General features: G+C 40.9%; 2 protein-coding genes across 3 annotated transcripts; one reads left to right on the top strand and one right to left on the bottom strand.

Moving 5' to 3' along the window:
* Positions 1-2120: 2120 nt before the first annotated feature.
* On the bottom strand, positions 2121-18097 carry cc2d1a (coiled-coil and C2 domain containing 1A). Its single transcript, XM_062387645.1, has 28 exons — positions 17957-18097; positions 17636-17705; positions 17322-17457; positions 17087-17190; positions 16529-16750; positions 16030-16345; positions 15553-15662; positions 15363-15435; positions 14944-15042; positions 14583-14710; positions 14052-14124; positions 13813-13949; positions 13167-13254; positions 12989-13065; positions 12734-12829; positions 11906-12022; positions 11614-11672; positions 10967-11083; positions 8441-8514; positions 8307-8365; positions 8055-8206; positions 7869-7959; positions 7632-7787; positions 6846-7007; positions 6602-6728; positions 5673-5749; positions 5537-5584; positions 2121-5442 (listed from the first exon to the last, which is right to left on the bottom strand). The coding sequence occupies exons 2-28, from the start codon at positions 17690-17692 to the stop codon at positions 5410-5412; spliced, it is 2988 nt and encodes a 995-aa protein (XP_062243629.1). The 5' UTR covers positions 17693-17705; positions 17957-18097; the 3' UTR covers positions 2121-5409.
* Positions 18086-22799, top strand: LOC133953629 (uncharacterized). 2 transcript variants are annotated; one of them, XM_062387648.1, is made up of 8 exons: positions 18086-18222; positions 18943-18985; positions 19366-19457; positions 19532-20337; positions 20662-21163; positions 21715-21848; positions 22029-22133; positions 22566-22799. In XM_062387648.1, exons 2-8 carry the CDS (start codon positions 18952-18954, stop codon positions 22642-22644), a joined length of 1752 nt encoding a protein of 583 aa, XP_062243632.1. In that variant the 5' UTR covers positions 18086-18222; positions 18943-18951; the 3' UTR covers positions 22645-22799. The 2 variants fall into 2 exon arrangements, with proteins under 2 accessions (XP_062243632.1, XP_062243630.1); XM_062387646.1 differs by lacking the exon at positions 18086-18222 and adding an exon at positions 18237-18334 and having other exon boundaries at positions 22566-22798.
* Positions 22800-22860: the final 61 nt, after the last annotated feature.

The following is a 22860-nucleotide window of genomic DNA, read 5'->3' as shown; positions in this document are numbered from 1 at the left end:
TCTAATTTCATGTTTTATTGTTGTCACCCTGGGACACTTGCTTCACCTGCTCTCATATATCTGATGCAGTGTGTGTGTGTGTGTGTAAATTAATCATATTCATTCATTAAAAGCCAACCAATCAACAATACCCTTCAAATAGTCTATATGTATTAACATGTTCTTTTCTTTTTTCACACACTTTTACAAAATAAGTTTTCAGAATCATTTGGATGAAACTCTTGCACATTATCTGAATAGCGTCAACAAATCATATATCACATTAGTCCTCATCTATGTATCTAATTGTGAAATTCACCCATTAAAATATATTGGCACTTGACTTTTAATATCACTATATACATTTACTTATATATACATATAACAGTCTATGTATGCATATGTCAATATCTACTTATACAAACACAGATTCTACATCCTTAAGCATTCATTATGTGCCACTGCACTTTATTAACTACATTTCTCCACAAACAATATTTTCTCAGTGAAAGGAAAATATTACATACACATTTTCTGTATTTTTAAAATTTCTATCCTATTGCCTTTTTTATTCTCTTGTCTACCCCATTCTGACAAGTAACAAGTCATTTTCCTCAGTGTGGGATCCATAAAGTTTTATCGTACCTTATCTTATCTTAAGAACATAATCAGTGTAACACATAGAGAATGACACACAAAAACATGTGAATAAAATAACATTAGAGTTAACTGGACATACTTCACTAATAAAACAACTGTTGTTCATTTAGTCAGTGTTTGTCTCATATGAATGTAAAACATATTTTACTGTTCTTTTTTGACACACTAGTGCAGAGATCGTTAAAAAGGTGCCTGTTTGCTTGACTTGTGTTAAAGCTCCAGAGCTACTTCGGAATTATTCCTTGTCATCGAGCGGCTGTGGCGTAGAGTGACCATGAAGGTCGGCAGTTCGATTCCAGTCTTTCCAATCCGCATTCCGAAGTGTTGAACCCCCCCCGAATTGGCCTCCATAGAAAAAAGTGTGCTGCTAATAGGTGTACTATATGAATGTGTGTGTGAATGGCTGAATCAAGACTAGATAAGTGTTATATAAATACAAACCATTTATCAAATCATTAATTTAGCAATTCTACAACATACTGCCACTTTTGTTATTATTTGTGTACTGGAATGTTGCCTGCAGATGTTTGTAAACAGTCTAAAAAGCAAAGTAAGACAAAGGTGTTCATCCTACCTGGTTTATCTGCAGTGATTTTATAGTCAAGGTTTTTATAAAATGAATTTGCTTCATTACTGTTCATGTGTGTGGTTTATGTATGAGTTTGGATAAGTTACTGAACTGTGTTATTTTTTCATACAATGCATATCGGCTATTCCAGATGTCTGTGAAGCAACTGATATCATGCTTCCTCTGTTTAAAATATGCCTCCTGTTTTGCTTTTATGTCAAAGGCTGGTTCCTCCCTGCTCTCTCCCAAGGCTTGTTTATTTATTTCTTATTTCAATCCAAACTATTTGGGGCAGTACTAGAATGGGAAACCCTTTACTTTGCCACAAACCACGATTCCTTTGTAGGAAATCCCATGTGAACACACCACACTCCATGTATTAATATAAAATAAAAATAGATCTATATATAAATCTGCAAACTATGGTACTTACTTTAGATACTTGAGGAGTAGTGTTGCTTTTCAAAAAACACCAATTAGGGCCCATCTCCCTTATGGACCTCCTTATCTGAGGAGGTTTGGAAGTCATTGCTTAAAAACCTTTTATTTGGAAAACATTTTAATACCTGTTTTTTAACAGATGTTTGTTTTAAATCTTTTCTTTCTTATTTTTGTTTTGTCCAGCGTTGTTTTATTCCATGTATTTTGTAAAGCACTTTGTACCCTTGTTTCGATAAGTTTGTTATTATTTTCATTATATAAAAAAAGTATTGTTAGCACCAGCCACAGATACAAAGCATATGAGAATCCATTGTATCTAACCATTTTCTGAAGCGTGCGATTAATTCAAAATCTGGTTCTTAAGCGCATCAAATTAATTAAAGTAATTAATTATCCAGCTGATAAATACATGTTGAGTAAGAGTTCAGAACAATTCATCTCAGGGGATCGTCAGTTCAACGATGACACAAACTCAGAGGTGATTCCATTTTATTCATGTTCACACTAACCTCATGTATAAGATAGTAAAGCCTAAACAATCAGGCCTTCATACATTCCCATATTGAGCTACACGTCATTATGACTTGTACTTAAAATAGAGAAAGTGCATATTATGCTGTACATCTACATTACATTTAGAATGATTGCCCTTATATGATTTAACAGATCTGGTGGGAAATGTCATAGGATCAACAAAAAATATCTTCCCATCCCAGATGAACACATTTACTACAGCTGATCAAGACAGAATGATAAACAGTAATGATAAACAATCCACCAAACTTTCTCTTTGTGTAAATGGAGTGTGGTCCGGATACAGAAGAGGACCAAAGAAAAAGAGTCATACAAACCGAAAAAAAAGGAGAGTCAGGAGTGTGTGTGTGTGAGGTGTGTGTGGTAAATGCAAGAAAGTGTTGTGAGTCACCAGCGGGACAATCTTAACAATATGTCCCTTTGCCCGGGTCCTGGCCACTCAGCTACCACAATGAATGCTAATGAGCTCACTGCCATTACAACAGAGCAGCCTCAGAGGCCACAAGGTTACTTGAGGAGTAGGGTGATGTAGCAGGAGGTCTTCTGTGCTCGGGGGTGAGATGGGGTTAAAGCCATTGAATGGAAAGAAACGGGTGCAGCTGCAGTTTTTCATGGTGTTAATGCGGTTAAGCAAATGAGTGATGCAAACCCCAAGTTATATCAGAGCTACTGTGTGTGGTCAAACTCAGAGTCAGTAAAACACATTATTTGTTAGGATGATACCAATGATTAAGGGTTTTTGTGTTTGGACATCTGAAATATTTTGGAAAAAAATATTTAATATTTCTTTCAAGCAAATATACGAACCCTTCACCTGTCCAAACACTTTTTTCTGACTTACTCATCAATCAGGAAAAAACAGGAGGATTAATCAGTAAGAAAAAATAATAATTACTTGCAGCCCATATATTTACAACCACCTAGGTTTATGATTGTTTGTTTGTCTGTTACTTAACAGGTTTACACAAAAAACTACGGGACGGATTATCATGAAACCTGCAAGATGTGGTATGGGTCAGGAGGGAACCCATTTGATTTTGGTGCAGAGCCAGATAAGAGGTCGGATTCAGGATTTATTCCACTACTTTCTTTCAAATTCTGAGATAAGGTCTTAAGATCTGGCCCATCTAGGGGACTGATACTTATGTGTGTATGTCTGTGGGTGTGAAAGGGTGTGCAGATCCAAATAAAATTCTGGATCTACTGAATTTAAATGTGTCTTCTGTATGAAACTGTTTGGCTTTTGCGGAGGTATGTACTCTAGTGTCCTTCTATCTCTATTGTTTCAGGTACCATTGGTTTCCATTTATTTTCATATAGAATGTAAAGCTATTAGTGGACCCTTTGAATTAGTTTGAATTGAGTCAACACAACTCAATAAGGCAAATGTTGAGATCAAACTGAAACAGTTTCAATAGAAACTTAAGAGTTGCCTGAAAGAGAAAACTACATCCCAAAACCTGAGTAGACGTCTGAGTGACTTGAGTTTGAGATGATAAATGTTATTTTACTATAATGATAAATTTCTCCTTCTTGTCCATCTAAAAACAACAGCTGATTATAAGCACCATAATGTCCCATTTACAAAGAGTCAGAGGATAACCTCTCCTGAGGTCAGAGGGGGTGGGGGGTGTTAAATAAAAAAACTGAGTCTATGGAGAGCTGCATCTTTAACCGGGATTATTTGCTAATGGAGCGAGATGGTGGGTGGATTAGGACAAACACAGGATTCTCTGCTCTGCCACGTGATCAAAAACACTATTAGTGGAGTTACCAAACATCATCGACTCGGAGGAGTCAAACGTAAACATAGAATAAGCCTGGCTACAGTGGATATGGATCTACTGTCAGGTTAGCAGGTCGTAAAACACATCACTCTAAGACATCTGTCCCAAAAGTGTCTGTTGTGGTCCTTTATGGTGAATGATAAATTCTCAAGTCTGTCTTATTCAGTAGGGATTTTTTTTACATCTGTCAAAGTTTTACAAGAGAACCTTGACTTTACAGTGAAAAAAACAGGTGGAGAGAGAATAGCAGAGATGCCTGTGACAGGGATGTCTATGGGGAAACAGAAATAGAAATAAGCAATTGCCCATTCTTACTGACAGATACTGGGTTGTCCTTGTGTGGGCAGACTATTCAGCATCCGGCTGTGCTGCCACTGCAGGGCTCATTTAGTGGGACAGTATCTTTCAGTATTTTTACCAAAATCTGCAGAAAACTGATGTAGCGGTCACTAATTATTTCCTAATCAGCAGCACAATGAACTTAATATTGCAAAGAAAATCCAAAAGAAGCAACATGTTACCCAATATTTTGAATAATCTCTGAATTTGTGTGAAGAGAGTGAAGATGAAGGAGACGACGGGGAAACAGCTGACGATGGAGAGGAAGCAGAAGCAGTAATACTTAAGCAGGGTTAAGCTTCAACCACAATCATGGTAGGCTGTTAACACCCCCCACTCCACAGCCCCAAAGGCGACTCTACGTCTGATCTAGTCGTCTCCTTGGTGACACAAACACTAATCCCTCATTATGGGTTGTAGGCTGTAGCTGTGTTTTTTTTTATTCCCATATCACACCACTCCAAACGGAGCAGATTACTGTAATCTGGGAACACTGGAGCAGACAGATTAGATTAAGCTCATTACACACATAAAATATGGGGGAAAGGGGTTAAAACACCTCAGTCCACTGGTTAAACACACCTCAGAGCAGGCTCACACACGCACATGCACACTTTTTGGTCATCTATGGAAACCAAAACATTCTTTGAGCTGGTGTCAGTTACAGCTCTAACCAACAATTCTAAATGGAAAGATGGAAATATAAAAAAAATTAGGGAGTGGAGTGGGAGTTAAATCTGTAAAGCTGTGCTTCAGAAGTTGTAGTGTCTTTCTTGTTCAAGTGCAAATACGCCTGCCTCTCCCTTAACTCTTTAACACATTACATAATATAAGCTTTACGTTGTGTCCCTTTGTCGTTGCAGGTTTGTTCTCAGCTATTGGGGCCGGCGACCAATCACACAAGACACAAGTTATATGAGGGAATTAGCAGGTTGGTTCATGCAGTTGTCATGGACATGAGCAGCACAGAGTCATGCTAAACGCGCTTACAGTACCAACCGTAGTGTTGTATGGGAGTGTGTATCGAATGAGACAGAGAGAGATGAAAACTAAATAAAACCACAGTCCTCCAGCCAAGTCCCTGCTCCCCTCTTCCTCCTCTTATCCAGCACGTTTCCTCGTAAGTGACTCCAGCTGCAGCAGAGAGAAGAGTCAGTTTAGCCATTATAAATGTGCACATGATGAAGATACAACATGCTTTATATTGAGGGCTCAAAGCAGCTCGTACCTCAGCCTCTACCATCTTCACCCTGCCAAGTGCATCCTTGGCAGCCTCCTATACAAAAAACAAAACTGTAATTTCACCCAAGTGAGCGACAACAGTAATATCGCAGCAACAGTGAACCCCCCGCCCGTGCACTCACTCTGTTGCCTTGGCTGGAGAATTTCTTCACTGAGTCAGCAAGTCCTTGGACCAGGCGCCGCAGCACATTTTCATATTCTGCACATGTGGTGAGGGGATATGTGGGTTATGTGCTTTGCAAGCGGAGATGTGTTAGTGAAGTACAAACCAGAGCCGGACCAATTTATCAGGTGGCTGAATCTTCCACAGACATATCAGGATCTGCGTTTATGTTGATATTAGACAGAATAAACATCGCAGAAAATATGTGCATTCGTATTTACCTTTTGCAGAAAAAACATTTATCAATCTTATATTTCCAGAAAATTCTGTGTGTCTGCGGAATGCACATCTTTAGAATCGTTCATCTTTGGTTCAATTTGGTCACGCGATATGTTCAATATTAATAAACGTTGAATAAATAAGCGACTATCACTCTGCAGCAGCAATGGCTGGGACTAATGAATGTAAGTGAAGTTGCTGATCAGGACAACAACGCCTTCACGATAATGGCAACGTGCTGCGTGGAGCTTCACTGAACTCTGAATAAAGAGGTAGAACACAGCTCTTTGTGCAGCTTCAGGGTTCCGGTCCAGCAGCAGGTTACTTTTACAGGCCAAGAAAACACATCATTCCAAACAGGAATGAATCAATTCCCAAACAAGTTTTAAAAACTGCACTAGTTTTCTTAAATCAATGCTATATTTTTGGTGGTATTTGTGTTTTCTGTTTATGTATAGGAATTTATAATACAGTGTTTGGTTAAACTGTTAAGTATTAGGTCTCAATTAAATTTAGGGGTTTAATAACAACATCTTAGGAATCATTACCATATTGGTAATGGTAATCCGTATTTCTTTTAACTCCCTAACAGTGGTATCATCCCCCAAATATCAATATCGGTCAGGGTCTAGAACCTACTCATGTATATTCTGTCTGTTTGGGTGTTACCTGTCAGCAGAGCAGGAGTGGCTCGCTCCAGCTGTGCTTTCTGCCACTGCAGTCTGTGTGTGACCTGTTTGTGTTGATGGATGAGGTCCGGCGGAGGGTCCCGCCGATTCTTTCGGTACTCTGCAATCTGAGAGACAGGCGAAGTGACTGACAAGTCCTATGTGCCTTAAGCATTACAACACTATGGAAAGGAACGTTGCAGAGAGGTTTCAACAAACACACACACATAAAAACACAAAATTACCTTCCTCTCCGCCCTATCCCTGTCATAGTTGAGGAGGCTGAAGCTGTGGAGTCTGTACTGTGGAGGAGAGTTGCTGGGATGACTGCTCCTGCTGCTGCTGTTGCTGCTGCTGCTGCTGCTGCTGCTCACTTCATGTCTGGGCTTAGATCGAGGTGATGGAGCCTGGTTCAAACACACACACACACACACAAAGACTTAAATTCTTGTGTCAATGTGATTCACTTTGTTACTTTTGCATTTATAGGCCTTGCAAAGGGGGCCGCAGAAAGATTATTCTCTATGTAAATATTACTCAGACGGCAGCAGCTCACATTATAAAGGCTTGGTGATCCTCGAAACAAACAGCCACATTTGAAGGGAGGGGGAATAGCCTAATGTCATGAGTTTCAAGCCAACCCTGAGCAAAATGTCAGAGTGAGCCCATGCAGTAGGAAAATGTCTGGAGAATTCACAGCGAGCAAGTGGGTGAGTTGACGACATGCGGTTAACAAGAAGACATTCTATCCACAGGAGAATTTAAACGTCACTTTCTGTCTCCTGCATGCTCTGCCCAAGTGCCATCGCTTGGCTGAATATTCTAGACATTTTTCTGTTGTTGTGAAAATGTCTGACCAAGTCAATGTCTTGCTGCGTTCTAAATATGTACAAGGCAAAGTCTGGAAAATGTTTCGATCAAATTTCTGGAGCTTATGTCTGATAACGGCTAAAGACGAAGATGTGCTCTGCATTAGTTCCCTTCCATGGTCGATCAACATGCAACTCAGATGAACGGCGAACTCGACTCACCCGCTCCTTTTGTTTCTCTGGAGGAGAGAGGGAGGAGACTGGAATGAGTACGAGCCACTTCTCTGTCACTGGTGTGACATCAACTCCAGATAAAGGCTCTCTGATCTTCACCCTCACCTCCAACTTGCCGCCAGTGGTTTTACGTCCATCCATCACCTATAAAACAGATCCACACCGTCAGCCACATCATGTCAGTAGATGCGCATGCATTCATGTTTTCAGTCAGTTAACACTTACGTCTATGATCTCTCTAATGTCACAGTGGTTTTCTAGAGCCTCTAGCTTCAGCTGAGCTGTGCCCACTACTTTGTCCGTCTTAAACAAGCCACTGTCAACACAAGAAGGAGAAAACCACAGACAGATGAAGAAAGATAAACGATGAAGCTTGTGTCTGTGTTGCAGCATTGCAGTTGTGCTTTTTACCCTTTGTGGACGATTTCAAACTTAATGCCTTTTGACAGGACGACTCGTTTAAAGCTTGATTTGGAGCGGTTGATGTTGAGTTTGAATTCCTCCTTAAACTCGGGGCTGTTGGTGTTCCTTACTGTGCTGGTTTTGTCTCTCTGAGCATCCTCCTACATAAACACACATATAAATGCATTTATTAATACACAAATAGATATAAACAGAGTGAAACACTCCATGATCTCTTCTTACAGTGAGAGACATTCTTACCGCACTTGGGAAAGGAAACTCGAATTTCACACTTGCATCCAGTTCATTAGCTGAGACACCTGAAGGCAGAGAGTGGGTGTGAGCACACATCTATCTGACACCCGACTTCCTGGTTATTTTGAAGACGTGCTTACCTGAGGGAGGTGGCAGATTAATGCCTTTGACTATGTAGAGCATCAGGTCATTAAGTGTCAGGTTGGAGTAGCTCCTACAGAACAAACACAGGAGTCACTGACATTCAGAGGCGACATCACGAGTGACAGACAAAAAGTTGGCATCTCTGCTAAGTGCAGGGCTCCAGACTAACTTTTGGTTTTGTTGCATCGCTGCACCTACCTTTTTCATTTAGGTGCACCCAAAAATTTCAAGGCGTCTTTTGACAGAGCAACAAAACACCTATTATACGTTTCTTGACTTATACATCCATATACATTGGTAATTTCTTAACTTGAGTTTGGTATCGCCACTGTTTTCCCAAACCGATTCGATTTTGGATTTGATTTAATATCCATTCAGTTCAGGATAATACAGTAATACTAAATAAATAAAACATAAACCACAGACAACCGAAAAAGAAATAAAATGGACACTCTGGCTCTTTTACAAAAAGGGCTCTGGAATAAATGTTTAACATTTGGCTTAGGATGTATGTTACCAGCTCAGTAAACAGAATGGTTATGACTGAGATGAGCTTTTAGGTTTGTATTGTATTACGTTTGTATTCCAGCCTTTCCTCTAGGATTGTGTGCATGCGTATCTGTCTGCGCGAGCGGGGTTGTTGATCTCACAGACACCCCATTCAGTCAGTCAATGATGTTGGATGAACTCCGGATGGTTTTGGTCACTCTTACACTGATATCCTGACGGTGCACTTCTCATGTTGTGTGTAGCAGAGTGCGCACACATTTTTTGAATTTTGTCAATGTGATTAAATACATGTCTCTGGAGCAAACCAAGCAAACAAAGCAAACTTCAGTACTTTCCAGGTCCTGCTAACCTGTGTTTAGTGTTGGTGTTTATTGCTATAGTGGGAAGTGAGCGCAGGTCAGCAGGAGTGAGGCCACTCAGACAGAGACTCTGACACAAACCAATCTAGCGTTAGTGGTCCGTCGCGGAAACCCTTACAGTTTTAGTCCCCACTGTTCTACATACATCGCCTCGTTCATCTCCTCTTTTCCTTCATCTCTCTTCTCAGGTGTCAGTGGGAGAAATTACTGTGGGCGGGACCAGCCTGTGTGTGTGAGTGTAAACTCTACAGAGGAGATGGGGAAGTGACACCACTCCACCCAATACAGTGTCACACCAGCTAAATGTTTGGCGCACCGGTCCGACCAAGGAACATTTTTAGTCACACTTCACAGATATTTGGTTGCACTCTGGAGCCCTGGAGTGACTCACTGCCAGAGTCACCTGGCTGTTAGGGTGGGATGATGCTGGAGCCAAGTCACTGAGTCACAGTGAGTCACTCTGATTCATCTACAGCCACAATTGGGGGGAAATCATTCCTTCTGGTAATAGTAATAATCATAGTCATTCCAGCGTTCAGCTACATGCTGTTGTTAACATTTGAAATTACCTTATAATGTCTTTATCAAATGTTATGGCAATCCAATAGATGTTTTAATATTTCGATACAGGCTAAAAATGTCAACCTGTCAGGGGCACTATAAAGCAGTTTTCAGTCATGATCTCCAGAGGATATCAGAAGAATTGGGTTTGGACTTTCTCTGGAGGTTGCCTTTTCTCACATAAACAACGCAGCTGTTCAGACGTTTTCACAAAAACACAAAAATCTCCAGAGTGTTCAGGTGAGGGGTGGTGCAGCAGGCAGAGGCAGGACGTGACTTATAAATTCTACTGCATCAATCCAGTTTTGTTTTTTTTCTTCGCGACACCGGTGTTGGGTCATATCACGAACAGCTCTCTTGACATTTTTGCGTCGTCTATTTGTACTGCACCTCTTTTTCACCCTGATAGATTAGATATGTTAGTTTTTAAGTTTTGCATCTGCCCCATGTTAGAAAGGTCATAAACACACATTCTCGCTCCCAGTGAATTCTGCTGCGGATCTCCTGCTGTGTTCTCACGTGGGCTCATTTGACAATATATGGACTTTTTACTAGGGGGCTGGCCGAAAAAGGGCCAGAGATAGTCCAAAGGCTCACACTGGGACATTTGTGTTCACACATACAGCCCCTCTGGAGACAGTCCGGAGGTTCTCCAGAGTTAAGTGCAGAAAAACAGCTTAAGAAACATCAGGGATCCCAAAAGTCAATTAAACTCATCTTTGAGGGCAATTCACTAAGCAGTTGTTGAGATTGAGATTATTTTGGATTGAAGAGGTAGAACGACAGACACACTGAAAGACAGACTGACATCCTCAGAGCTATGTTGCTAGATTCACTAAAAATAACTGACTATAGATCTTCCTGTCCGAAGAGGCTGTGGCTCTGGGGGTTTAATCCCTGGCTCTTCCATTCTGCGCCCCCCCAATAGATAGACAAATCGATATATATTGAAGTGCTGTATAAATGTCTGTGCAAATGGGTGAAAGTCACTTGTACTGTAAAGCTCTGAGTAGATGATAAGACTAGAAAATGCACTATAATCAAATATAACATTATACAATATGAAAAAAAACATTATGTTTTGGTGCTGACTTGAAAGTATTGAAGGTCCTCTCCTCTGTGTGGCACTTGGGGACTGGGTGGCCTTTGGCATGGGCATTCTTTAGTATCTCTATGTACTTCACACACTCCTCAGCTAGCTTCTCAAACCTGGTGAGAGACAAACATGGTCCTTACACACAAATGCTCATACGTACATGTACACATATAAATACTAGAGGTCGAATACCTGTGAAATTAAAAAATTAAAATATGTTGTTTCGAGGTGCAGAGCCTGCAATAAAGTGTATGATGTGTGATAGTTAAATGTATGTGAAAATATGTGGGAAAATTAGTGAAGAAGTTAAAAATATGCAGTGAAAAGAAAAAAAAAAAAGACTGAATGTCTGTGTGTTGCAACAGAAACTGACTAGAAAAACGGTGAAGCACTTAACTGATGGATCAATTAGTACATTAAATGCAGATAATTATAAACATCTATGACCCTAACAAGTAATGTAGGGATTGAAATATCCAAAATCTGCTTCTGAAATGTGAGAATAGCTAATCTGTTGTGTCAATAGGAAAAGAACGTTTCCTGTTTTAACTACATTCATCAGTCAAATTCCATCATGGCTGCAGAGAACCTCCATATAAAACGAACATAAATACAAAAGGTGCAAATGTGAAACTTCTCTTACTTCAGAGCCTCAGGTATATTGCCCACTTTTGTCAACTGCTGGGAGGAGCTCACACATTTCTGTAAATTGAGATACACAACAAAAGAGGGTGTGCATAAGAAAACTGAAAATAACCTGAGAAAGTGTCAATCAGATCAATGGTGATACAAAACTTAAAAGCTGCACAACTAGAAAAGTGATGAGCAAGCTTCAGGGCAGTGATCATAACCGTATCAACATCAGTATAAACTGGTCGCTGATGCACAGCAAGATTTAGAGGGTGCACTTCTGTGTGAAATGTGCTTTTGCTGACCTCGTGCTGCTTTCGTAAAAGATCCATGAGGCCGTGGTACTGTTCACTGGAGCGAGGGGAGACGGGGGATGTACGGGAGCGAGACAGAGAGAACTCCTCCTCCGGGGCGTTCGGAATCTGTCAGCCAAGAGACAAAAACATTGGAGACATAAAACAATGACACTCAATGAGAACACTAACCTCTGAGGCGAAACAGATGGGATATTTGAGAAACTCGGCTCCAGCCTATACCAAAATTTAATCAACACGTCCTCCATTTCTTATCTGTCCAGGAGAAGTTATGAATATCAAGTTCTGTGCTTCCTGACCAACACACAAACAAACTAACAGAGGCACCAGCTTAATATTCCAGGTTATTACATTGTAGGATTGAGTCACAGAGAAATATATAAGTTTTATGAACCATATGAAGATATTAAATAAAAGTGAAGCAAAATTAAAGAATATCACAAGGGATAAGTGGCAACTATATGAAAATATGCAGATAAACACAGACATCCACATTCTCACACACACACACATTCTATCACAGACACACACACACATTATCTCACACACACACACACACACACACACACTTTATCTCACCCACACGCACACCCACACTTACAGGCACACAGAGAGAAGGTGAGACTGCAAAGAGCTGAGAGGTGTTTTGATTTCACCCTGTTTCCTTCCTCCAAACTGTCACATTTTGCGTTGACACAGCTCCTCATGCATTCAGGGGCTCCTGTGACAACACTGTTACAGCACATACACACACACACACAGGCTTGCTTTGTCTCTTCTTGTATGTTACTAACTTGCACATGAGAATAAATTTATAACCTTGGTGGCATCAACAGGGAGGCCAGACTTGGCAGCATTGATCATGGGGTCCAGACCCTTGGCATTTCTGAGGTGCTGCGCTGCTCCCGTCATGTCCTACAAACAACCCAACAGCAGCAGGTGAATCAAACCACAGCCAAAGAACATCTGTTCAAGATTTCAATGAAACAACAAGCAGCGGTAGTCAACACTTCTCCATTAAGACTATCTAGTGTAAAGAAAAAAATATTAAGAAAGAAAAAAAGTCCACCACACCTTCATCTGTTTGGAGCGCAGAGCTGCGCGTAAGAAACCCTGTCTCCTTAGCAACAGGAAGTCCACTTGCTGCTGGGCTAAAAGGATATTTAAGAGTAAAGGAATTGAAGCTGTAAAACTTTTTGCACATTCTGTATGTTAAGGCAGGTATGAGTGCACAAACCCACACCATACACACCTTTATGTCCCAGTTTCACAGCTGTGGAGCCTCCAGGGGGCTGGGGAGCAGGAGACTTAGCTTTCTGGGCAGATGGGTGCACAGCAGGCTTCAAAGAGTGAAATAGAGGGTTAGGATCACCAGACAAATGTGATGAATGAACTGATTTTTAACTGTTGCTGTTGTTTGTCTGTTAGCAGGATGACACAACAACTGCTGAAACTTGGAAGACTAGTCCAAGATTTTCATTTGTGTGAATTTCTCATGAAATAATTCATTGATATTTATCTGGAATGTTTAGGGGACTGCTATTTATGAGTGTGTGCAATTTGGTGCAGCAATTGAATTTAAGAGGACTGTTGGTGTTTACTCCACTGAGTGACAGTCTTGTTGAATATTGATCTGCTCCAGTTTGGGGAGTTTGAATTAACATTTAAATTATTTCAAAACAGCTTAATATTAACTCTTCATTATCTTTAACACTGTTTCTATATTAATATATCTGATAATGGGCACAAAGGTGATGCACTAGACATGGGGTCCAGCCAAGTAAACAGATTGACCTTCAATAGATCTGACGTGATAAACAATTAAGCCTTTTCAAGTTTGGACCAAAGGCAAATCAATTCTTTGGCTGTACAATAACAATTTGTTTGTTTCTGTTTACCTTGGCAGACTCTGTTGGAGTATCATCTTCATCATCTTCTCCATCTGCATCCTGATTAGCTATTTTCATAGCTGTTTCCAGGACACCAATGAAGTTCTGCTGCTGACTCCCCTCTGAGCCCTGAAGTGGCGGACAGCCTAGAGGAGCAACACAGGCACACATGTGTAAACCAAAAGTTTACTATATGTATGTGCATCCTGGAAGCAAATCCTGAAAGACGCCTGGATTCAGAAAGTTACCTGGTGGCACAGGGAGCTCGGCTAAGTTGACTGGCCGTCCAGCTTTATGAGCTTTGATGGAATCCTGGTATTGCTGTTAAGAAAGGATGAGATGATACATCACTAATTTATATCAGCGTTGTGTCATAATTATTGAATGCCTTGATATATATTATCCATATTCTTTCCAAAAGATTGGCGAGCTCCAATTATTTTTGTCTTTTCTTTTACTGTCTTGTCTCCATGATATAATTTTATTAATTTACCCTACATAAGGTCATTCTAGCAGGTGAGATGAGCAACAGTAGTAGTCAGAGTCAAAGCAGCAGAAGGTACCTCCAGTAAAAATAGAGTGAGTCACAACAGTTATTTTGGGACATGAATCAAACCCCCCCCCAAACAGTAGCACACAACCAGGTATATATTATGCATTGTGGATATCTGCATTTAAGAAAATATCTAATCCCTTACTACATTTAGTTTCAGCTGCCCAGTACAGTGTTTTTTTGGAAACCCCATTTTATGGTCTGTTTTAAGTGGATGGTGTTATACCTTGACAATTCGTTGATGCATGCGCGACTTTCGATCATCCCCTTTGCTCTTAGCGCCCTCTGCTGCTGACTTGTAGACATCCAACCTCTGCTGAAGGGCTTCTGCCAGGCTGCTGGGAGCAGGAAGTTCTTCATACAGAGACACAAACACACACACCAACCTTTCACTTTTAAATTCAACTTCACAATGTTTTCATTTGCACTATGCTAAGATGTCAGAGGTGGGATCAGAGCTACTGGAGTCTAGCGGTGTGACTCTTCACTAGCCTCACGATCCAACTACGATTCAGCAGTCAACAAAAAAATGTGTGATTGTGAAAGTAAACTTCATTTACTGTTCAGGTCCTAATCGTGAGTTTTACCTGCCGGGGCCACACTGGTATGAGCAGGAGCAGCAGGAGCAGCTGGTTTGATGGAAGACTGAGGAGGAGGAGGTGCACGTTGTTCAACTAATACGTCTCCTGCAGATGATCAGAGATCAGTGGAGAGTAGGATACGGAACGTCATTATTATTTTACCAGGTAATCAAGAAATAAGACTCACACAGTAACAAATAACCAGTTAACACACAAAGGCAGACGACATCAGCTCAGACATCTCTTTCCTTCAGTTGGATCCAACTTTCAGGCTTTGTCATAATTTGTAATTCACTACATTTATAAAAAGCTATTTCCAAATTCAGTGTCCGATTTGGTTGAAACCAACCATTTATCTCTGTAAGAAAATAAGAGTTTAAGTAAACAATGTAACCTAACTTGTGTTTTTAGGAGATTACACTAACCAGGAGGGGGGGGTAGTAATCTCAGGTCTACCGGTTCACCTCTGTCCACTTCCTCAGCCAGCACATCCATCTTCTGCAGACATGGAGGTCAGCTTATATAATCAACTTTCTCTCACAAGCCTTGTACATAAGCAATATACTTACAGAAAAAGATTTATCAGAGCGATAAAACTGACATCGGTTGTGTTACCTTGGCAGTGAGGTAGAGTTGTTTGGCCCGGTCAATGTCTCCGCTCTGTTTGGCATTTATGGCAGCCATCTTGTACTCCCTCTGTCTGGACAACACCGCCTGCTTCAGCTCTGAATTAGGTGAAGAAATAAAGAATGATGTGGTGGGTGATGTTTTGGATAATGGTGGTTACTGAATAAAGCATCAATATTCTAATATTATTAAAGTGCTTTTTGATAATTAGCTAAAAGAATGGAATAAAAAAAGAAACAATATTCTAATATTATTAAAGTGCTTTTTGATGATTAGCTAAAAGTATGGAATTTAATAAAGAAAAAGAAACAACTACAGTAAACTAAACTGATGTATGACTTTTTCAATATGGATGAGTTTATGGTGTCACCCTCTCTTTTCTGTCATACAGTACATGGAGAACACAGCAGAGGAAAGTTTAACGGACGTCCACAGAGGACTCTGTAACTCATCATATGTTTTTACCAGAGTGCTGTGCATCAGGCTGGCTGGGTGTGAGTGGAGAGATTGCAGGTGTTTCTGGGGTGATGGCAGCTGCAGGCATTTTGGGCGGTGTCAAAAGGAGCGGCTTCGTATTAGGGGTTGTTGGCGGAGCCTCCCTCAGAGGCTTCTGATTGGTGGGTAAAGAGGGCTTCAGTGCCGGCTCTGGCAGTTCTCGTTCCTTGACTGATTCCGACCCTGCAGGGACATTGGGTTTTCCACCGATAGCAACGGGAGGAGGCATCTCTTCCTCATCGACTGGTTTTCCTTTCTTGACAGATGTTAACATGGACTGTAATGTCTAGGTGGGGAGAAGACAGGAAACATGAACATGTCTTCAACATTACAGAAAACTAAAATGAACAATGTACCAATGTTAAATCTTACATTTATATAAAAACACACACAATTTACCCAGATTTAGAAATTTTAAAATATTTAAATTGAGACAACATTTGATTTATACTAGTGATCTTCCTTTTACCTTCAACCCGCGGTCGTATCGCCGAACTTTGCTGGTCTCCCCGGCAGCCTTGGCATTAGAAACGGCAGTCTTGTACATTTCAATACGTTCCAGCAGGTTAGCCTCCAGCCCAGTTCCACCAGTAGAGTGAGATGTGACAGTCCCTTTGGGGGCAGCTGGTGAGACAGCAGGGGGAGTGGGAGTTGGTTCCTCATCCTCCTCCAAAACTTCATTTAGCTCAGCCTATGTACAGAGACATAGAAATGTATACAGGTAAGAAGAAAATTCTTAAATTGAAAACAATGCAAGAGCTAAGCTTAAAAACATTATACTGCAGTGGAATAAACAAGGCTTGGTTTGCATTTTACATTTCATAAGATAGGATTAAAAAAATATAGATATATATCCAAACGTAGCAATATCAAGTTTACTATCATATAGTACATGATAAAGATGAGCAACAAATCTTTACAGAGGAGAAGCTAGGACCAGCAAATGGTATTTGAAAGTTCCTTCTGGATCAATTGATTGATGACTGTATCAGCTCAGAACAAGGTAAGAACATTGTGATATTTTTACCAGCAGATCTTCATCATCAAGATCGTCATCCCCTATTTCTTCGTCATCCATGTCTTTCATGCAAAGGGCTGCCATTCGCTCGATTTCTGCCATGTGAACAGGAGCTGAACATAGACAAATAAATCACAATGGGCCCTAATCCATACACACTCAATACTTTTTTGGGAGTATTAGCATTTAAACGAGGCAAACAGAGAAAAACTGTGGGTTATACTACGAATTGTTTCTTTCGGACCTTTCCCTTCAGCTTTCTTCCCCTGTGGTCTCCCTCCTCCACCCCCGATCAGATTCAGCAGCTCTGCCTCCAGGTCCTCATCGTTGCCCTCATCATCCATCCCGCCGTCCGGGGACAGGTCAAGGAGCAGCCCCATCTGAAGATAAACACAAGGACATACAGACAGCCACAGAGAGAGAGAGAGAGAGAGAGAGAGAGAGAGAGAGAGAGAGAGAGAGAGAGAGAGAGAGAGAGAGATGCTGAGTCATACCTGTTGTTGACATTAAACAGTAGATATCATCACACATCTCATCGTAAGAAATGAAGGATGTTACCTGTTTGGCTCGAGCTGCTCCTTGACCCCGAGGAGGGGGGTTCCGACTGCGACTCATGGACTCTCACCAGCTACAAGTGAACCAGGAAACAAGGAAATTAATTAAAGCGAATGGAGGGTAAACTACAGTAGAGACGAGATAATCATCGAGGTACACAGTTTGTTACAATCAGCCCCATTTCTGACATTTTGTGTCGCAAGTCAAACAGCTTTAAGTGCTTTGTATCGAGTTAGCGCCTCTGCTCGTGTCAGCTAACAGCTCCAACAACACAGTTCTCGTGGCTTATTTGTGCACAGACACGACCTGGTTCGCTCCACGCACCGTGTTGTCAGTGTTGCGGCGGGGTCGAGTCGGTTGTTCTGCTCCAGCACTGCTCAGAAATAAGAGCAGAACGCGTATATATACGTCGGAGGACCGGTGTATACTCCAATGTTCGCTGCGAGCTGTCAAAACAAACACGGCGAGCTGTGGAATTCACTTCCTATATTCCATCTCCAATGGCAACGCACGTCATGCTTTACGGCTAGACGACACCCACACCGCCACTGCCGTAAACCCCGACGTGACGCTGCGCCTCTGAGGTTCAGGTGAGTAATTGGGGGAAAGGTGCACTTCTGTCCAGCACTTCCCGAAGAGTTTTCAAATCAGCGTCAATTCATTGTTTGAAAAACAGCAAGTCTACAAACGCAGCATCAGAGCGTAAGTGTGTATTCCTTTTAGGTCAGCTAGTAGTAGATTAAATAAATACATTCACTCCAATTGAGGAATACATTTCTTTTAATAGTTAGCTCTAAGCTAAACATTAGCCATACCAGCGGGGGAAAGTGTTTTAGGTCTTTATATATCACATTTAAATACTGTAATACATTTGAGGTTTTAATTACTATCTGGTCTGGTGTCAGAGGCAAGAGAATAATCACTGGTCAAGGGAATTAAGTACACAACTCCTTTAGCAGTAAAGCAAAATTCATTAAAACTCTAAATATCTTTGTTTTTAATATCTCCATTAGCTCAAACATGTTTACAGTGACAGCTTTGTAGGAGTTCTTGTGGCTACACTTTCATCTCACTGCAGAGGACTTATTCTTGACTCATTTTATTTTTATTTTGCTGTTGTGTTTGACTATTTTATGTGATACTGGATCCATAAATTTTCTTCGGGATCAACAAAGTATGTATGTATGTATGTATGTATGTATGTATGTATGTATGTATGTATGTATGTATGTATGTATCTATCTATCTATCTATCTATCTATCTATCTATCTAAACATTTATTAAATTACCTTCTTTTTGGGCATTTTAGGAAGAGGAGATGGCCAAAGGGAAAGGGAAGACTAACAGCAGTGGTAAAATATTTATTTTCTCAAATAATATGTATCTTCAATCAACTCACCAAGTGTGTTCCAGGTATAACTCATGTTGTTGTGAGGACCTAAATCTGTTTACACAGTCACATTATGAGGACTTATCTTCATTATGGGGACTGAAAGCTTGTCCCCGGACTTGTGTTTTTAAGGTGAACACATGTTTTAGGGTCAAGTTTGGGTTCAGGTTAGGGTTAGGCAAATAGTAATTATGGGTAAAGTAGAAAATCAATGTAAGAATATGTTAGACAGTCACAACTGAATGTGTGAGTGAGTGTGTTGTTTAGTTTGAGAGTGAAGCCTCTACAATGATTCCCCATCACAGTCTTTGAGTAACAATGAGTTGGTCCTTCTGTATCAAGGCAGCAGAGCTCAATTAAGGTCAAGGAAGCGGGACCGATCAGGAGATGAAATCCCTCAGACTGATGATGTCCAGGCTCCTCTCAAACAACAGGTGATTTATGTGATTGAGATTGAACCATATTTCTATTGCATCAAGACAACTTTTTGACAAATCATTCTTTTCAGAACACAAAAGAAGACAGTACATCTGTCGTTGCTACACCACAGCTCCCTCAGTGCCTTCTGCAGGTATGTGCCATTATAACTCATCAACAGGATCAGGCAGCCGAAAAGCCCTGTCTCACCAAACAAGATGAATCCAAAGAGGATCAACTTTCAGAAAAACCAAATACTTGCTTGAAAGATGTGACGGTTAAAACTTTTGAAGGGCAACAAGAGTCTAGTGTCATCACCTCTTCTGAGCTGGAAGGCTGTATGGTCCATTCTAATAATGATACCAACAAGAGTGGAATAGAAGAAGAATCTCCACAGGACAATATCAGACCTCCACCTCCAACAGGCTCTGATCAACCCCAGGTCTTCTTGCCAACCTCTGAAGAGGGGGATGGATCCGGTGCAGCTACTTTGGAGAAGCAACTGGATCCCAAGGAAACCTCTCAGGGTGATCTAGCGAAAAACCACGAAACCAGCCAAGAAGATACATGCACCTTGTCCATGGCTGATGTCAAGGAAATCACAAAAGAGGCAGCGGTGGGATTACGAACCAAAAAAAAGAGACGGATGGGTATGTGTGGCCTGACAGAGAAGGAGCGAAGTCATTTTTTACTGGCACAGAAGCGTGAAAATGAGCAGGGCGGAGTGGAGGAAGTTGAGAGGCAGATTTGTAGTAATGCAGCTGACCCTGGGACCCAGGAAAGGATTATATCTTCACTCTTCGGTCCATCCTCACTTCTCTCCATCCCTGTCGATGGTATCGCAGAGCAGAACCCAGCAGAGACGCTGAAGTCCTGTCGCTGTGGAGTGAACAACAGGTCAGCATCATGTTTGGAGGAATCCAAAATTCATTTTTAATTTACATTTTTGACTCTATGACTTGATTTTGATCTTCTCCCATGCTAACTTCTTTGATAAATTCATGGCAAATCAACATCTGTTCTAAATGATAGATGCATTTCAGCTGTAGTCATGTGTTCTGCCCAGGTAAAAACTTGAGTTCCGTTTAATTGAAATTACTGACTTTAAAAAACGCCTCAAAATACACAAACTTACAACCACAAATACTCTATTATAGTAACACACGTAAATGTAATTTGTTGCTTCCTACTTTGATTATAACATTGCTTGTTAACACACAGGGCAGAGACTGAAGTCCATGTCGCTGTCACAACCTCAGATGGGTTCAGTCCTGCGTGTGACCCTGGCAGCTCGGAGGTAAAGAGCTGTGAAGCTGAGAGAGGCACAGAGCCTGGTCCAGAACAAACTGGTGAGCCAGAGTCATGTCACCAGGAGAAGCAGGAACTCGAGGAAGGTAAAACTGTGATTACGACCGAAACACCTGAGAAGCAAAGTACAGACGGAGAAGATAAGTCGACAGAGGCTGGTGGTTGTGCTGCCATGGGTTCTTACTTGAATCCAGCTGAAAATGAGGAAAGTGAGAAAAAGAAGGCGACTGCGGGTCTTCAGGTGCAAAGAGAGACCGAAACAAGTGATGAGTTAGAGGAAGAGATGATGGTTGATGGCAGTGATGGAAGCGAAGAAGAGGGAATCTCATCCACCATCACTGGGCCTGGAGGGTTTAACTGTGGTTCTGTGGAGCTCAGTGAAGCTGCAGTGACACCTCCTGGCAAGAAAGACTGTGTGAGTGGTGGGGAGGGGACGAACTATCACAAAAACTTGTTTAGTGAAGACAGCATTATAATGGGCTCTCTTTGTTATAGAGGTCTTTTGACTTTTTCACAGATTTTCCAGATAATAATTCATGAATCTTGATTAAAAAAACAAAAAACATTTAGGGAAATAAATTCGTGGCTCGATCGAATTCAAGGGCACTATTTGGCCTTGGCAGAGGTATGCACTCCTCTGAAAGACATTCTAGTCAGTAGCAGTATTTTGCACTAAATATCTAATTGAAGTGAATACATAAGATTAAGGCTCACATACAATGTATCGCTAGCTACTTGCACACAACAATCATTTTCATCATCAATTATTCTTTAGTCTGTCAGAAAAAAAGACTCATTATTGTCCGACAGAGTAAACAATCAATTAATTCCAATTTATGAATTGTTTAGATAGTTGATCAGATAGTTACTGCCTTACCAAATAAAAAAGATCAAACATACTGGTTATTTTCGTTGTGTAACTTTTAACTCTGCAGTAATGGTGGATTTTATTTTTGTGTCCCACAGCATGATCTTAAATATGAACTTGCTCCAACTACTGTAACCACTGGCCACACTCGCACCAGGGACCCCACTGAAGTGATTGCATCTGGAGGCTTAGATTACGTGTCGGACTCACAGCTCAACACTATTGTTCTAATGTAAGGAAGCAGGGAAGGTTTAATCAACATGCAGTGATTTAAGATAAACATGTTCCATTTTATTTCATTACCTCAGTTAAAGAGGTTATGTTTGTCTTTTAGCTAGATTACACAATACTTTTTATTGATACTTTGGTGAAGTTTTTGATCCATTCAACATTTTTCTTCACTTTCATCCAGTGACGAGGAGGTGAAGCAGAGGGAGAAGACGTTTGGTTCCTCAGACAATCCTGGAGACGCCACAGACCTGATCTGTGGACTAATCAGGGAACTCTCCTCTCTAAAGTTAGAAACTGAAATTCTCCTTTTTTGTATTGGATCTTTTTTCTTATTGTGTTGTTGTATTCAGTCCCTCTTCCTAACCTCTCTTCTTTCAAGAGACAAGCAGTTAAGTCCTGGCCACAGGACATTACGCTATGGCCATGAAATAATAACTTTACTTTCTGTAGTACAAAGGGAAATTTACTGCTTTGCTTCAATACACCGGTCTACTTTAAAAGAAATTAACATATAGTTAAAGAGTTTCAGGATGGATCTATGATTTACAGAGGCATTCTGGGGTTTTCGCACACTCTCCCCTCCTGACCTTTAATAGTTTCCTTCTCTGACATTCACTCATTATCTACGCCTTGTGATTCTACCACTATTATCAAACTGAGTCTGGTAGTTCACTTCACAAAACTGAGTCGCAGCATTTCTCCTCTTCTCATCTTGTAGTCAGAAGGTCATGGCCACACATCGGGAGCTGGAGAACCTACAGCGCGGCAGTAAAGCTTCGAAAAGCTCCCTGCATTAAGGACTTCAATGAGGTACCCGAGCTTAGCCCCAGTGGTTCATGGGCAATGAAGTAACTTGTGCCCTGCTACAATCCTTTCAGATTTCCTTGTCACTGGCAGCTGGAATGTTAAGTTTATTGGCTGCAATGTTCTGGTTCTCCCCAAATAAAGCTTGTCATTGTTTTATTAAGTAACAAATCTGTTTGTTGTTATGTAAATGTAGTATTTGGGATTAT

Source organism: Platichthys flesus, chromosome 5, assembly GCF_949316205.1.
Source record: "Platichthys flesus chromosome 5, fPlaFle2.1, whole genome shotgun sequence".
NCBI classification, from domain to species: domain Eukaryota; kingdom Metazoa; phylum Chordata; class Actinopteri; order Pleuronectiformes; family Pleuronectidae; genus Platichthys; species Platichthys flesus.
Note: the sequence above shows the minus strand (reverse complement) of the source record. Positions and strands in the feature narration are given on the sequence as shown.